The sequence below is a fragment of the Anoplolepis gracilipes genome, chromosome 4, assembly GCF_047496725.1.
Source record: "Anoplolepis gracilipes chromosome 4, ASM4749672v1, whole genome shotgun sequence".
Classification (NCBI taxonomy): Eukaryota; Metazoa; Arthropoda; class Insecta; order Hymenoptera; family Formicidae; genus Anoplolepis; species Anoplolepis gracilipes.
Window position 1 is genome coordinate 14400731 of NC_132973.1, and position 16629 is coordinate 14417359.

General features: G+C 31.8%; 3 protein-coding genes across 32 annotated transcripts in view; 2 read left to right on the forward strand and 1 right to left on the reverse strand.

Annotated features, from left to right (window-relative positions):
- The first annotated feature begins 1005 nt into the window (after nucleotides 1-1005).
- Nucleotides 1006-7941, forward strand: LOC140664852 (excitatory amino acid transporter 2). 5 transcript variants are annotated; one of them, XM_072890418.1, is made up of 10 exons: nucleotides 1006-1247; nucleotides 3424-3680; nucleotides 3750-3846; nucleotides 4088-4286; nucleotides 4521-4734; nucleotides 4805-5083; nucleotides 5369-5602; nucleotides 6070-6264; nucleotides 6465-6599; nucleotides 6661-7941. In XM_072890418.1, exons 2-10 carry the CDS (start codon nucleotides 3601-3603, stop codon nucleotides 6863-6865), a joined length of 1638 nt encoding a protein of 545 aa, XP_072746519.1. In that variant the 5' UTR covers nucleotides 1006-1247; nucleotides 3424-3600; the 3' UTR covers nucleotides 6866-7941. The 5 variants fall into 5 exon arrangements, with proteins under 5 accessions (XP_072746519.1, XP_072746518.1, XP_072746523.1 ...); XM_072890417.1 differs by having other exon boundaries at nucleotides 1006-1223; XM_072890422.1 differs by having other exon boundaries at nucleotides 1006-1181.
- On the reverse strand, nucleotides 7875-9230 carry Emc6 (ER membrane protein complex subunit 6). Of its 2 annotated transcripts, none has more exons than XM_072890428.1 (5): nucleotides 9084-9230; nucleotides 8598-8758; nucleotides 8445-8537; nucleotides 8341-8360; nucleotides 7875-8235 (listed from the first exon to the last, which is right to left on the reverse strand). In XM_072890428.1, exons 1-5 carry the CDS (start codon nucleotides 9121-9123, stop codon nucleotides 8205-8207), a joined length of 345 nt encoding a protein of 114 aa, XP_072746529.1. In that variant the 5' UTR covers nucleotides 9124-9230; the 3' UTR covers nucleotides 7875-8204. The 2 variants fall into 2 exon arrangements, with proteins under 2 accessions (XP_072746529.1, XP_072746528.1); XM_072890427.1 differs by having other exon boundaries at nucleotides 8426-8537.
- A 1625-nt stretch (nucleotides 9231-10855) lies between these two features.
- The window catches only part of Ryr (Ryanodine receptor), a 41321-nt gene continuing 35547 nt past the window's right edge, over nucleotides 10856-16629 (forward strand). For all 25 annotated transcript variants that reach the window (XM_072891075.1, XM_072891082.1, XM_072891089.1 and 22 more), the window contains exons 1-2: nucleotides 10856-11049; nucleotides 13572-13977. In XM_072891075.1, coding sequence (XP_072747176.1) covers nucleotides 13924-13977 — 54 coding nt within the window. In that variant the 5' untranslated portion in view covers nucleotides 10856-11049; nucleotides 13572-13923. The remainder of the gene's footprint in view (nucleotides 11050-13571; nucleotides 13978-16629) is intronic.

The window sequence follows — 16629 nt, forward strand, 5'->3', positions numbered from 1 at the left end:
CTTTACTCAAAAGCGCTATTAATTTCTAGTTAATTTTATTATATGTCTTTGATGATAGATGTATTATTATATCATAAACAATTGTAGATTATTATAAAAATTATCTATATAATACAAAAATATATAATTATAGCTATATAATATATAAAACAATTCAATCTGTGATAAATTAATTTTATTAGATTAAATTAATTTTATTTGTAAGAATGTTTAAATGTCATGTACATATTTTATAGATGTTATTGTTTACTGTAATTATGAATTATAATTATATTTATTGAGATGATTCAACTGGAAATTTGTTAAAGCTATCTTCAAATAGGAATAGAAAAAGAATATATTTGTTTACATCAAGTATAATTATAATTTATAATAGAGCATATTTATATATCTTTCTATATCTAGCGTTAAATAACACTAACTCTGTGTGTGTGTGTGTGTGTGTCTTGTGTGGTAAAGGAAGTTATTTAGTTTTACATAATTATTAAATATTTAGATATTTAAATTTTATATCTCTCGAATAAATCAAAACAATATAATTAAATTAGTAAATAATAAAGAGGCAATAGGAGCGAGGAGATGTGAATATAAAATTGTAAGTTTGTTATATATAGATGATATGTCGCATAAAATGAGTATAATAAATACCTGTTTGTAATAAAGTAATTTTACCGTTAGTTTGTGTATAATGGTGGTGACTCAGAAAATGCTTACAGAATATGCACTCCGTTTGTGTGTTGTTGAATCTATAGTATATATGTCGCGACAACTGATGTTTAACGTGTGGTTATGCCGATGGTACAGACGGTAATGAGCTCAAGGGCGAAAAATACATTTAAGATGGAAAGAGTTAGATAGGTGACATTAGATCTTAGGCAGTTTGTTTACTATACGAGCCCTATTACATAAAAAGACTGATATCTGAAATGTTATACATTAAACGACAAAAAAATAGCATAAATCTACAAACAGATATAGAATGTTTGCTAGCTATTTACGATAATATAATAAACAAACTGCCTAAGATCTAATGTCACCTATCTAACTCTTTCCATCTTAAATGTATTTTTCGCCCTTGAGCTCATTACCGTCTGTACCATCGGCATAACCACACGTTAAACATCAGTTGTCGCGACATATATACTATAGATTCAACAACACACAAACGGAGTGCATATCCTGTAAGCATTTTCTGAGTCACCACCATTATACACAAACTAACGGTAAAATTACTTTATTACAAACAGGTATTTATTATACTCATTTTATTAACACAGACTTAACCCCTCAATCTTCAAACGTTCAAATTTTTATTGTAATTTCCGTCATTCTATAGAATGTTACTAATGTACTTATTGTCAATACAAGTGCGACATAACATCTATATATAACAAACTTACAATTTTATATTCACATCTCCTCGCTCCTATTGCCTCTTTATTATTTACTTATTTATTAATCGGAGCTCTTTATATAATTTTAATAATTAAATTAAATATACAACTTTATATGAAATAATAATTGCAATTAATTTACTTTACTTGTTTACTTTAAGAGATAGATTTAAACAGAAGAGAAGCTACTTTTGTCTTTTTGACAGAAAGCATAGCGAAATATATAATATAGATAAATGAAATACAATTTATATAAATAAAATACATGAGCGACGACAATTGTAACTTGATTTTGCTTTAAACGCATCATTAATTAATCTCGAGGCTCGCTCTTTCGGAAATTACAAGATGTTAAATGCGTTATCGTGGGGAGATTTGATTTGTCCTCGTATTATACTATCACCGTGAACCCGATGTTAATCTATATATAGTCACTCATAGAGTCATTGCTAGAGGAATTAGGTTACTTCCCAACGGATATACAAAAGGGTCTTATAAATGGTTGTATCCTACGCATCTAAAATAATTATGTACAAGTATTTCCGCATACCTGTCTCTTTTCTTCACAAACAGTTGTCATTAAAAAAATTAAAAATTAACATTTTTGACAGTTAATTTGAAAATATTGTTCTGAAAGTTTAGCTGAATAATATTAATTGTATAATGCAATATATATTTTATTTAATCGAAAGTTTAGCTGTAATAAAATTTAATTATAATAATTGTATAATAATCACATTTAACCGAAATATGCTTTAAAAAAAATAAAATAATTTCGGTAAAAAAACTTACGTGTGATCAGTGTTGTTACGTCATAAGAAAATCTCTGTAAATTTCTAATTATTTATATCAATAATATCTAATCTTATTATTCATTATACATAATATTATTATTTATTTCGTCTCTCAGTGTTCGCGTACGAATGTATATGTATAATACTCTGTAATTTTATGTCTCATCTTCCAGATTTAATACAGGCTCTCTTATAAATTACGAGATAACATTCAACACTCTTTACGCTCGGACGTCATTGTTCAAGATCTATTTCACTTTCGTTTTGCTTTCTCCTCCTTTTTGGTTTCAAACGAATCTTACGTTCACCAACATCAAAAGCAACGATTCTTTTTTAAAGAAATCGATAATTTCTACAAAATTCACTATAAAGCAGCCGCATTTTTCTCCCTTCGGAGTTTATTATTCGGTGCCGTGCGACCCACCGCGATGAGTGCCTTCTTCCTGTGATCTACCGGTCTCTTTCTCCCCGATCGCGCATCTCTGTCCATCTGCCCCCTTTTCCCCCTTTCGGTATGCGCCTTTTACTTCCCGCACCCTCCCCGGCCTACCTCGACGCGTACAGCTAATCAACTTCCTGGATGGGGCACATTATCTGCCTGATTGCAGGCAGATCCGCGGCGATACCTAAAGCCCACCGACATATCTATTCGATCTCGGCAGCCGATCATACGCGCGAAAAGCCTTGCGGATGTCACTTGCGCCCGCAATCGACGTAACGGTGCAATGATCCTGAATGTAACAGATCGGGTGTGACCTCGTTTGGGGTCTTACCCCGTCATCGTATCCTCGGAACCAGTGTTGGCTCTCGCGCACTCGTGATAGTTCCCGATAGTCCGCGCGAAAGCATTGTCGTGTGTCGCGATGCGCTATCAAACGGTTTGCACGTGCTTCGATAATCGTCCGCGAGAAGTGTCGATTTAATTCCGGAGAACGTAAACAAAAGGAAGCAAAGCAGAAAATAATAAAAGTGGAGGATCAAGGATTTTTATGCTCACTCTTACGACGCGGTGTAAATTTTTCAAATTAAAATTTTGCGAGTGCGATTATCTTCATTTTCTTTTGCTGCTATAAAATTAAAGAATGCATAGAAATTATTTATTTAATGCTTTAGAGCTTTAAGTATTATAGATATAATTGAATTAAAGAGAATGATAAAAGTAACTTTATTTTTTAATAATTTTATATATATTCGAGAAAGATAAACACATATTTCTTTCATACTCGATAATGCAGAAAAATTGGACGTCGTTCATATCTGAATAAATCAAGATGATTCAAATCATGGAAAGATGCAACACAGCCATCAAGACCGCGGGATGAAGATTCGCAAGATCTATCCCGATATCCGTTACATTACGGAGGAAGACATCTCACGAAATCTCGAAGCTACGTGCTTTTGAAACTTGAAGGATGTCTTTAGGACAACGTATTTCTGGTGCTGTTGCGGTTCTCCGCGGAGTCTCGACAGAGACCAAGGAGAGTGGCCACACGTAAAAGATTTCTTATATTTTTATCGGAAATTTTTATCCGCACTGCTTCTCACTTGAGATGTCTTCTAGGTCGAGTACGGAGGAGGATATCGAAAAAATGACATCCGAAGAAGAGGTCGAGGCAAAAGCGCAGCGTAAAGTAATGGCGCTCGACAGATTACAGATGGTAAGGTTTTTAAAATCACGTACATAGTATTTAATGCTTATGCATAGTATTTTATGATGCTATTCTTCAATTTTATTCCATTTAATTTGATTGTTTTTGCGATGGAAATGAAAGAGTACACATATCGTTTTATGAAAAGAACAGATTAAAATTATTTTCTTGGAATCTGTAAAATACAGAAAGAAAAATGAGTATCCGAGGAGGAGAAAAAAATTTATTAAATTTTACTGTGTGAATATAGATGATGGAATGGATGAAAATTAACTTGCTTCTGACATTGACCATCGCTGGAGTTTTGGTAGGTATAGCTCTCGGGTTTCTGGGGCGATTGGCCGATCTCACACCGGAATCTATAACTCTCGTTAGTTTTCCGGGAGAGATTCTTATGCGGATGCTGAAAATGTTTATCTTGCCACTTATTATCTCGTCGTTAATTTCGGGTAATTATAATCCATTTCATTTTGAAGAAATGATCAATGAAAAAGAGAAACAAAATTTAATTTCATGAATATATAATTATGTATATAAATATTAAAAACAAAGAATTTTATTTCAAACATTAAAATTTTATATCGATGTAGCAGAAATATTATATACTTGAAGTTTATTTTTAAATCTTCTCTATTTCCTTGTTTCCGTTGGAACTTGATACTCGAGCAATATATTAATTTCAGGAATGGCACAATTAGACGTTCAAAGATCAGGAAGGATAGGAGTCAGAGCATTAACATACTACTCGATAACAACCATTCTCGCCGCCATAGTGGGTATCGCGATGGTACTGATGATCCATCCAGGTGATCCACAGATCAAAACTACGGTCGCGGCGGTGGTGAAAGCTGAAGAGACAAAAGTCTCCACTGTAGACGCGATCCTCGATATAATTCGGTATGGGAAAATAACTTGTTAATTTCACGATCGCAATTCATGTCCAAAACTCGCAATCTTTTGTTCTCAGAAACATGGTGCCGGAGAACCTGGTACAAGCATGTTTCCAGCAGGTTCAGACTTCCTATGTGAAAAAGAAGGTGGTTGTAATCGGCTCAAATCAGAGCGAATATATACTAGAGCCGACCTTGGTTTATAAAGATGGCACGAACGTGATGGGCATGATTGTGTTCTGTATTATCTTTGGCGTGCTTGCGGGCCAGATAGGACCTCGTGGCAAACTAATGGTGGATTTTTTTGTGGTGCTAAACGAGATTATTATGAAACTCGTCACGATCGTCGTGGTCTGGTATGAAATAATATTAAAATAACTTATATTTTCATCACGAACAGATATCACGATCAAGAAATATGTATAACCTATTATATTATTCATTTATAAATAATTTTATTTTTATATTTTTAACTTTTTTTTAAGAAAGTAGAAGAAGAAAAAATATTATATAAATTTTAATGACAAAAATACAAAAGTTAATTTTGTATTTGTTACTTTAATTTAGAATATGACTAACGACTTCTTTTCTCTTGGCTTTTAATTGTTTTCCAATGGACAATATAATCAACAATGCTGCAGGTATTCTCCATTCGGAATCATGTGTCTGATAGCTGGAAAAATTATGTCTATTACAAATCTGGCGGCAACTGCTCAAATGTTAGGTTTATACATGGTGACAGTTATATTGGGCTTGATGATTCACGCGATCATCACATTGCCGTTAATTTACTGGTTTATGACTCGAAAGAATCCAGCTGTATTCTTTAGAGGCATGATGCAAGCCTGGGTGACTGCGTTGGGTACAGCTTCAAGGTAATAGTTGATTTATTTTATACATGCATATTATAATATCAATATTTTCAAGACATATTTAATCAGATTTAATTCTCTACTTTATTATTTCAAGATTAATTCTCAAGTCTGTTGAAAGATAACTTTAGAGTTAATTTAAATATTATGACATAACATTCATATATATATATATATATATGTATATATATATATATATATATATATATATATGTGTGTGTGTGTGTGTGTGTGTGTCATGTTGATTATATTAAATATAGAAATTTAGCATAACTGAATAATATAAATACAGATTTACAGCTTTGTAAGCCACAAGCAAACCGTCTATACTGATTTTGAGGCAACCTGTTAGATTTTAGAAATTTTTTAATCTTTTATCTTATCTCTTTATGACTGAATAATTTCAAGTTTTATTTTCTAAGGTAATGAAGTAAGATGTTGGTTCGAATGTTATAAATTTATGATTATAGTGCAGCAACTTTGCCTTTAACTTTTCGTTGTCTGGAAGAAAACAACAAGATTGATCCACGAGTAACACGTTTCGTCGTGGCGGTTGGTGCTACCGTGAATATGGACGGCACGGCTCTTTACGAAGCTGTGGCTGCGATCTTTATCGCGCAATTAAATGGAATCTCACTAGGATTCGTTGAAGTTATTACGGTCAGGTATACATAATTTGTAACAGTATTAAGGATAAGTTTTTTTATTATATTAATATGTTTTACGCTAATTAATTTAAAATTATTATTTATAAAAGGATTTCAATATATCTGTTTAGTAATTTATATCTAAATTAAAAAAAATTTATTTCTGTGTGTGTGTGTGTGTGTGTGTGTCAAAGATTTATAGCCTTGATTTTTTATAGCCTTACAGCTACCCTGGCAAGCGTCGGGGCTGCAAGCATCCCCAGCGCTGCATTGGTCACTATGCTCTTGGTGCTAACCGCCTTGGGTCTTCCTACGAATGATGTTTCTCTATTGTTCGCTATCGACTGGATGCTGTAAGTTATGCACACATTTTTATCGTTTCTCTATAAACTACAGCAAACGTTTCGTTTCAAGTGATCGGATCAGGACTTCGATCAACGTTCTGGGCGATGGTTATGGGGCTGGAATTGTTTATCACTTAAGCAAAGCAGAGCTAGATAAGATGGACGAGGAACGAAGATTAGAAGGCTTGCAAATCGGAAGTCCCCTCGAAATTGCCACCGAAAGTCGTCAACGAGAAGAGACAGCACACGAACAAATTTCCGAGACGAAAATTTGAACCCTTGAACTTCTTCAGCGAAGTCACGATGCTATTTTGTGGTACTATGCTAATACGATTGATTTTCACTGCCGAAATCGAGTTTTTCCCATAAATTAAATTAAATTAACATATTTCAGAATATAATTGTATTATTTAAAATATGATTATTAAGAATAATATTATAGGTATGAATCTTATCTATTAATATATATTAATATGACTTTGTTTTTTAGCAAGTGCTGACAGTTAACAGTAGAGAGCGAATGAATTAAAAGTGTTAAATGTTGAAATAGAAAATGTGAGCATGTTAAGTACAAAATTAACAAAAAATGTATTTATTATTTCTTTTTTCTAGTGTGTGAAAACTCTTCTACTTTGGAATATTAAAGAATATTAATATATCAGCATAATAAAATGTACAGTAAAATAGAAATATAAGATATAGTAAATTATTAGCAATCATCAACGTAAGCAAATAATTCTTAAAGCGCTTTAAATATTCATCAACCAGTAATTAAAAAAGAAATATTATATAATGTGAATATATAATTTAACCATTTTTTTAATGATAATGATTAGCTATGACAGTGATTGACATTAAAAACAAAAAATTATGTAAATATTTTCCTTGCATTGCACATAATAATTACAAATGTCTTCTTAACACGTGAAAGCAATTTTTAATGAACACGGATACCTGAGTCAAGTCTATATTAATGAATAACTTATATATTACACAATTGCGTCATATTACGTATAATTGCATTATCATAATCGCTGCGTTTTATTCGTTGTCCTTTTCTTCAAAAGACACGTGTAAACAATTTCACATAAAAATTTGATTAATTTATTTTAAAATATAGTGCGCGCTGCAAGAAAAAAATTTACGTAATTTCTTCATTCTAAATGTCGTAATTCAATATAAACCCAAGAACTTTAAAGATAATAGTGATCGATTATTTATACAAATGTGTTCATAAGTGTTGCATGTATAAATATAGATAAGGTTATCGGTAATCTTAATTAATTAAGACAGTGATTAATAATTTATTATGCAAATATATTATACATTCAATAAAGAATAGCTACTCATATTTCTATTGTATTGGCTTTTATATATCTTTCTATCCTTATATTTAAATATTGGATAAATGCCGTGATCGTTTTATCATATAATATGTACATATGAACATTATACAACCTCACATGTTTTATTATTATTTGCTCAATATTCAAAATACTTAAGTGAAAAAAAATACAATTCTTATGACTGGCTTATATCTAAGTATGCAACTTTATGATACTTATATATTTATAATTGTGTTATCATAAACGTTGGGAAACGTCGGTGTTGTTTTTAATAAACGTGGACCATTCCATATAAAAATCTAATTCATTATTAAGAAAATTATGGCATATCGATTTTAGACATGTATGTGCAGAAGTGTATATTGCATTATGTTAAGTATATATATTTGTGTAAGAAAGGATACGTCCAGAATAATACGTATGTCTGCAGAAAGTTTTATAATCAGCTGTTGAGGAAAATAAATGTCTGAAAATAAAATTTATTTTTACCTATTGTTTCAAAGGATACACAAAGTCCCCCAAAGAAACCACTCGTTAATAAATGCCTTCTGCTAATAAAATACTTTTTCCATTGGCCACCAGCTTTCATTAATAGCATTGCCTATAAAGATGTGTGCAACATTACACATAGTTATTGTTAATGCTATTAAAGTAATCTTACCCATAGCCCGAAAACTGCAAAGATATAAAATCCAAATCCATATAACCCGGTCAATCCTAGTAAGCCAGCTGTACCACCTGATAAAGCTGCCATTGATATTTTACAATATTCTACAACCGCAGCATTGTTTACAACTGCTGCTTCACTATACGCAATGATCTCTGCAATCATATTTAGAACCTCTTGTAGTTCATATTTCATAGTATATAGCAGTATTTGCTTGAATATGGATTTGTTTGGCAATATGAAATTTAACTTATGATATAATTTATGTATCATATCTTTAATTTAAACTGCTCATTCATATTGCTTATCAATTGTTATTGAATAACTAATTTATTTACCATCTATTAATTTTTATTCATATTCAATGTTCCTAAATATCAAATAAATAACGAACATAACCTCTTAGAAGAGTCTGTAATATTTCTTAACTTTCTATCGTTTACTACTTGAGTTTATTTTTAAGATAATTTTCTTACTTACCGCCACTTTTCTCCTGCTTTGTTTTTATTTTTCCCAACATTACTTTGTGACTTATAGAAACGTTAACCTAAGAGAGCGAAAATAAATGAATAAGTATACGGAATACGAATGATATGCACAATAGTTGCGTCTGCTGTGATCAGCTGCTACTAGTGCTACTGTCAAGACACGTCAGCTTCTGCGCATTTTAAAGAACTGATATGAGGCGCCAAATTTAAATAAAATACATACTGTTACCGATGAAGAATATCTCGTCGGTGATATTGTTAAAAACTTGTAGTTATAAATTGTCTATTAATCGTTAATACCAATTATATCTGTCAATTATATTACTATCACTGTGATATATGCAAATTTAAATCAGTAATTATTAATATTATCGCATCAAAAAGATAAAGAGAGATAATAATATATAGGGGACACTTTATTTATTTCTCGAAGAATTTATTCCCTGTTTCATGTTGAAAATCTTGGCAAAGATTAGTGGCAACAAAAGCGGGCCACAAGATTATAATAGTTATTTGCTGTAATTTGAGAATGTTATGAACTCGCTATTGTTAAACGATTTATTGACGATCCCATCGCAAATAGATTGTTTGACATAATATCGAGTTTAGTTAATAATCTATTAAAAATTTATCGATAATTTAAGCAAATCTATAAATAATTTAAATATATTAAATCAAAATAGCAAAATTAAATTCGAAAGCCATTGCTGATATTGCAAATTTATTAAAATTATCAATATAAATTCGTAACAGAATAATTAGCTATATTAACAGATTTTTGCAGATTTATGATTATTGAGAATGTTGTGTCAGCATCTAAGTTAATCCTTATTCCGTATTGGTGGATCATTTTTGTCCGTGATTTTTCTAACAACGTCAATTTCTCGAAAACAAATAATTATAAAATAATTATTTAAGTAAATTATTTTTCAAGTTTATTATTTTAATATTTATTTAGAATGTTCAAAGAAGGTATATACATTTTTTCAGATTTTTTAAACCACTTTTAAAATATTAATAAACTTTTAACATATTAAAAAACTTATCAAAAATACGCTGACCCACCTGTACAGTTAGAAGGTGCCAAAAATAACAATACGGAGTAAGGGTTAATCTTTGAAAGTTTTTTGAGACTTGGGACACAAACATGCACAGTAATAAGTTTCAGCTCAAGAAATAACAGATAAATATATAATATTATAGCCCTTATTTTCGTACTGGTAGATCATTTTTGGTCTGTGCAATTTTGAACAGTATCAATTCTTCGAAATAATACTGAACAAATGATCGACTAACGAAACAAGTAATGAAACGAATGTTGTAGAATAATAATATACCTAACTAAATTATTTTTCAAATTTATTATTCTAGTCTTTATTTAAAAAGATCAAAGAAAGTCTATAAATTTTTCCAGATTTTTTAAACATTGCTACCTATTGATAAATACGTCGAAATGCGTCGAAAACATATTAACCCACATGTACGGTTTGAGAGTGGTAAAACTAACAGTATGGACTAAAGATTAAGTTCTAAATAATATAAATTCTTTACGTTACAAAAGAGACTTTTCAGTAGATGGGTTACAATTCATTATTTATTTATTATAGACACTGACAATTGACTTAGGTGAACTTCGACATCGCTGTCGCGATTTCTTTCAAGTACGACGCAAAGCGCGCGGCTCGCTCGGCTCGAGGCTGAAAATAACCGTCGGAGAACCGCTCGTTTTCGCTCCGCCCCGCTTCGCTCAGCTCGACATAGCTCCTCGAGCTTCGACAGAAATTTCGTCGCGGGGGCCCGATCTCCTGTGGTTAGAAAAACGAGAAGCTCGGCACCCTAAAGGGGCTTTCGGCCAAACGCGAACGATCGATTGTTTCGAAGTGCGAATTCTTTCGCGAGATTGTGAGACAAGCTCGCGAATTAAGAAAAGTGACGAAGTGAATAAGTGTTATTTTGAGGTGAGTCTTCTCAGAGTGAATGTCGTGATTAATTTCTTTCTTTTCTTAGACATGCGCTTATGGATTACGGCCTCGAAAATTCGCGTATGTTCCGTGAAATATGTGTGTATGCGTATATGTGCGTGTGTGATGCTTTGAATAGTGAGGGAAAATTGTGGTCTTTTCTCGCGTAATATAATTTTCCTTTTTTAACTAATTAGCTAATTTTGTAAAGCAAATCCCTGGGGATGTCGTCATGGATATATAAATCATGTACACTGTTATTTAGTGTACTTGTAATATCATTGAAAATATACCATGCATGTATGATAGTATAACTTTAATGCACGCTATCATTAATTTTAAAGACAAGCTTAATTAAATGAATTAATTGTTAAAAATGCTTAATACATCTCACATTTCGAATTAAATCTTCACGTGGTTCTCAATCCAGTAGACAACTGTGTATTATTCTTATCCTAAAATTAGAAATTTGCTTTTGTATTCTTATGCAATATCGCTCTCTGGAGTAGCTTTGCCAGACGACGAAAACTCATCGTAAAAATGTCTAGATGACATTTTAATATTCTGATTGTGATTGAAATTCTCATTTAAAATTAATTTAAAATTGAATTATTTCGATCAATTACTTATTGTTACATTTTTTTTATCCCATGAAAATTTATCTTATTTATTTAGATTATTTAATCTTGATGCATATTTGACACTATAGCTAAAAAATGTAAAAGTAACAGTAATATCGTCGTCTCTAGTATAAAATGTTTCATTATTTACATAAATGAAAATTATAATTTTATTATTATTTTATTTCGGTGGAGTTGATATGTATATCATGATTAAAAAATACTTGTAGAAGTAACAGTGAATCGACCATAATATAATACGTTCAATATCACGACAAAGGATAAAGATACAAGAAATATTTTTAGAACATGTATCGAGAGATTTTATTGACGTTCTATGAAATTTTTATTTAATTCATCAAGAAATAATTTTATTGATTTTAATGCGATGTAAATAATATATTCCTACAACTGAAAATTTATTTGAAAATTTCTTACAAAAATAGATCACGCTTTTCGAGGACAACTATCCTTAACCTTCGATTAACGCATTAAGCGGTAATTGAGAGTTTAGTCTCTCGATAAGCGTATGGATATTTCGGTAAGTCATCACGGATGCATCTATTTTTGCCTCGTTGTTGGAAATAGATTCTCAGACAAGGTAAATTCAACCAGGCGCATTTCTGTGTCGATAAATCACAATATTAAATTGTAAATATATAATTTTACTGTATACCTACTGAAAAGATTTCAACAGATTTCATATGCACTCTCGACAGATAAGATATAAGATATGTATTGTGAAATATGTAATTTCTCTTTGTATTTTCCAACGTTTCTTGTTCGCATTGTTTGAATTGCATTATCATTGCAATGTCACATGTTAAATAAATGCTACATTACCTTGGATTAAGGTATAGATTTAAAGCCATGATAACTGTATTAATTCAGCTTTGTGTTCAGTATGATTTAACTTTGTGTCATAACACTTCACAGTCTATTCATCACGTTCGCGTTCAATATTGGTAATTTTCAATCGATAATGATATTTTTCTTCAGCCATCGTACATAGAAGTAAAAATATCAAGTTAGTAAATTTGTATCTTTTTTGCTTACAGTATTAATGAATTATATTAATCACGAATTATAGGTGCTTTTAAGATATTATATATTTTTTTATACTTTCCAACCTCATGCTGAAAAATATTTTTTTGCAACTTAATCCAAAATTATAATTAACACACATGAAAATTGATAAAGTTTAGAGATTTACAAATGCTATATAGATTAAATAACAGTATACCGCAAAAGAGTATATTGCATCCCTGCGCTAAGCCATCCCCCAGGTAACAAGAGTAGGGGTAATGACCCAACTACATGGCAATGTACAGAGTTGCATTCTCTCCCGATGGCGTAAAAAGAACATGCAAGTTTTACGAGTAATTGTCGTGCAAAACGATACCTTCTCGGCCCTGAACTTAACGGGAGTGAGAGTAACTTTGTTATAGTATATCAAAGTTCCCTATATATATGGTCTACTATCTCGAGCTTTCAGTATAATATAAGTGAAATAATACATATCTTTCTCTCTTTCGGATCTTTTAAAAATAAAATATATGTCAGAAATAATAAATATATACCATAAGAAAATCTAAAAATATGAATCTCCCCTAGACATTTATTTAAAAGACCATTTCAATCTATACAAAGCTCAATCAATTTGATTTATTATCGCACAATATATTGGCAATGTCTTCATCCTTGAAATTCTCGACATCAACTTTCCTGTCTATCGCATCATCATTAAAATAATTTATCTTCCTAAAGAAATACAATTATATCGCAACAATATTTCATGATAAAATAGACAGCTACATAACGCGAAAATCGTGTAATACAGTCGCATAAAGGGGGGATTTTGCGTTAACGGAATCTCGAGCATGCGGAATTTGATTAAAGGTGTCGGGCGCGTGCGCGAGGAACGTCGGCGAGCGGTCTGGGTGCCCTCCGACCAGCAGTGGGTGATTGTCGGTGTTTCACGACAGTTCAAGCGCGACCATCACCATTATCGTCGTGGTCATCATCTTCGTCGGCGAGACGAAGAAGTCAAGAGTCCCGGTGTGTAGTGACAGAAACATGCCGACCATGCGAGACCGTGCATGACCGACCGCTTCAACATTGACAAGGGTGCCTTGGACACCGAGTGACACGCGAGTTACGAGCACGCACACTCGCGTACGCGCACGCACATACGTGAGCGCAGAAGTGAGACAGTCAGAGGAGTCTCGTCGCGTGGAAGCGCGCCGAAGGAATGGCCGATAGCGAGGGTGGTTCCGAGCAGGACGACGTATCATTCCTTCGTACGGTAAGTTCCACTTTACTATGGGCGAGCTTATGATTGCGCCACGAAAAGAAGTCAATAGCTTCAAAGTTTAAGCAAAACGCTCAGAGAGATCAGGAAGTTTGTATAAATCAGTAGACGATATAAGTTACCTTGCTACTTTTTGAGATGGATAAAGGAAATAAAGTTCGAAAGATTATACTAACAAATACTGAAAAGAATGTTTCGTAGTCATTGAGAGCGAAGAGATAGTCGATTTTATGTGAAAAGAAATCATTGGCAACATGCATTTTTCATTGACAGTTCGCTTATAATTTGTTTTCTTTAAAGCAGCTTATTTTCTATTAGATGAACCTATTTAAATCGCTAATATGTATGATTAGCGTGTCGATGGTTTTTTATTTTAATAAGAGAAATAACTTTAATATCGATGAAGATTAAATATCTATTGATGTTGATAATTTTGTAGGTAATAAGTACGATATATGCAAGGTGCACAATAGTTATCAATAAGTTTGAAAAGAGCCGAGTGTAAATGTATCCGCAAGCGTGCTCGCGAAAAGCACGCAGAAACAGAGAGGTGGTTCGCCTTCAATGATGCAGTAGTGTTTGTGTGAAAATGAATGAATGCCGATAGAGAGTTGAAACTTTGCTTACACAAGAAGCGAATAAACTATAAACTCTGCACGAACTGTTGTATTACGCATACATTGCATTGTATATAATGTATAACTTTAATCCATGCTTTTTTTCAAAAACATAATGGAAAAAATTTCAAAAATTTTTGTATATAATTTCTTTAAAAAATATTTAATCGTGAAATCTAGTGCTTAATGTATTATCATATTATGTTTCCAAATCAAATTAAATTGTAATATATAATCAATTTTTAATAAGTCTAAAAATTGAACGAATTTAAAAAGTGTTTGACAATTTAAATTGTTGATGACAGCTTTAAATGGCTTTAAATATTATTTAAAGACACTAAAATTCGCTTCATTTTACATATAAATTTAATTTCTTATATAAAAAGTTGTGGCAGGAAAGAACTGTGTGAGATTTTAACAAAATGTGGAAGCACTTGAAGTTCCTTCTAGCCACAACCTTGACCTCATTCGACCTACAGGGCTGACTGTAGTAGTCAAGAGACAACCTTTTATCATCACGTATGACGTTTGTGTATTTAATCTGTTATGTTATATTTATATTATACATTCGATATTGTATTAATTACAATAATACAATTTACTGTACCATAAAATTTACATACAAATATCAGAAACGTTAGTCAATCAGAAATGTAAATATTCTCCTCTCTAATATAAATTGATTATTAATTCTCATATTTTAGTTTTAATATGTTTTAAATTGTATATATTTATTTATATATTTATTAAAATAATATATATATATATAAAATAAAAAATTAGTTACAAATTATAGTTTAAAAAATATTGAATTTATCACATAAAACTATTCATAAATTAAATTGAATCGCGTGTTCTGTATTTTATGACCTTCGTGTTCGTTACCATTTTTTACCATTCTTTTACATTCCCACCCAAAACACGATGCTAACTCAGTGCTTTAAAATTTTAAAGCTATATATATTGTAAATACATATAATATGTTGCAAATTATATTTTTTTTTTTTTTTTTTTGCTAAGACCTTGAAATAAAATAAAAATCTAAATTCCAAACGTATTCTATCGATTTTGACAGTAGAAGTTTACAATATATCTCTTTATCGTTTTATCAAATGCAGTTTATCTTCTAATTTCTCATATTCGTTTCACGTACTATTAATGGATTTTTTCTGACGTATTTAATGATAACCAAAAGTTATGTTTCGTTATTAGTGGATCTACGTCTCCTTCTTCGCGTGATTCCTAACTTGCGCCGTCTTTTTCGTTCTCTCTCTGCCAAAAGTACATACTTCTGTCTCTCTTGCTCGGGTAAGGCACACCATTCTTTACCAGCCTGCCGAGCGACTTCTGTCACGTGTTTGTCGGGCATTTTATTAAAATACATCTCGAGAAAGAAGATAATAAAAGGATTCTGCGAGACGACTTTCGGGTTCCTTCTTCGTCGGCAGGTACATGATACGCCAGGTTCGGCCGCTTTTCTTCTATTCTTTCGTCTGCGACGGTTTGTGCATGCCGTCTCGTTATCGTTGTTCTTCTCCATGGGTTCGCCCATCTCTTTATTTGATTTTTCAATAATGCGTCTGTAAAGGGCCGGTTTATTCATTGTATGTTCTATTATAATTTTTATTATAAATTATAAATAAATAAATACTATGAATTAATGAAATTAATATTTAAACTTCTTAGAAAATGCGCTGTATGCATCTACGTATTTAATATAATATGCTATTGTCGGCAATCGAACGGAACATTTTGGATTTCCGCAAAAATTCTGATTCTTCTTTGAAGTTCGCGATTGATTGATTAGCGTTCAACTCGATTTACGACAAAAAATTTGTAATTAACGGGATGTATGAAACGCATGATAGAACATTGAACGCAAAGTTGATTATTCCCTATGAGAACGATTCCGATCGTTCGATCGCGGTCGTGGTTGTCTTCGCAGAATTAAACCGGCTTTCGTGTTCTTGTTAAATCAATGTGGCAAAATCGCGTGCGAAATACATCTCTGCTAGAGTCGCGTCGCGAC

What these genes read in the sequence shown, in the direction of transcription:
- LOC140664852 (XM_072890418.1), top strand. Translation starts at nt 3,601, where the DNA reads ATGTCTTTAGGACAACGTATTTCTGGTGCTGTTGCGGTTCTCCGCGGA. An exon ending in ACCAAGGAGAGTGGCCACAC is followed by an intron (nt 3,681 to 3,749) that starts GTAAAAGATTTC and finishes GATGTCTTCTAG; the next exon opens with GTCGAGTACGGAGGAGGATA. An exon ending in GTCACGATCGTCGTGGTCTG is followed by an intron (nt 5,084 to 5,368) that starts GTATGAAATAAT and finishes ACAATGCTGCAG; the next exon opens with GTATTCTCCATTCGGAATCA.
- Emc6 (XM_072890427.1), bottom strand. Translation starts at nt 9,123, where the DNA reads ATGTTGGGAAAAATAAAAACAAAGCAGGAGAAAAGTGGCG. An exon ending in AAAGCAGGAGAAAAGTGGCG is followed by an intron (nt 8,759 to 9,083) that starts GTAAGTAAGAAA and finishes ATATGATTGCAG; the next exon opens with AGATCATTGCGTATAGTGAA. An exon ending in TTGCAGTTTTCGGGCTATGG is followed by an intron (nt 8,538 to 8,597) that starts GTAAGATTACTT and finishes ACATCTTTATAG; the next exon opens with GCAATGCTATTAATGAAAGC.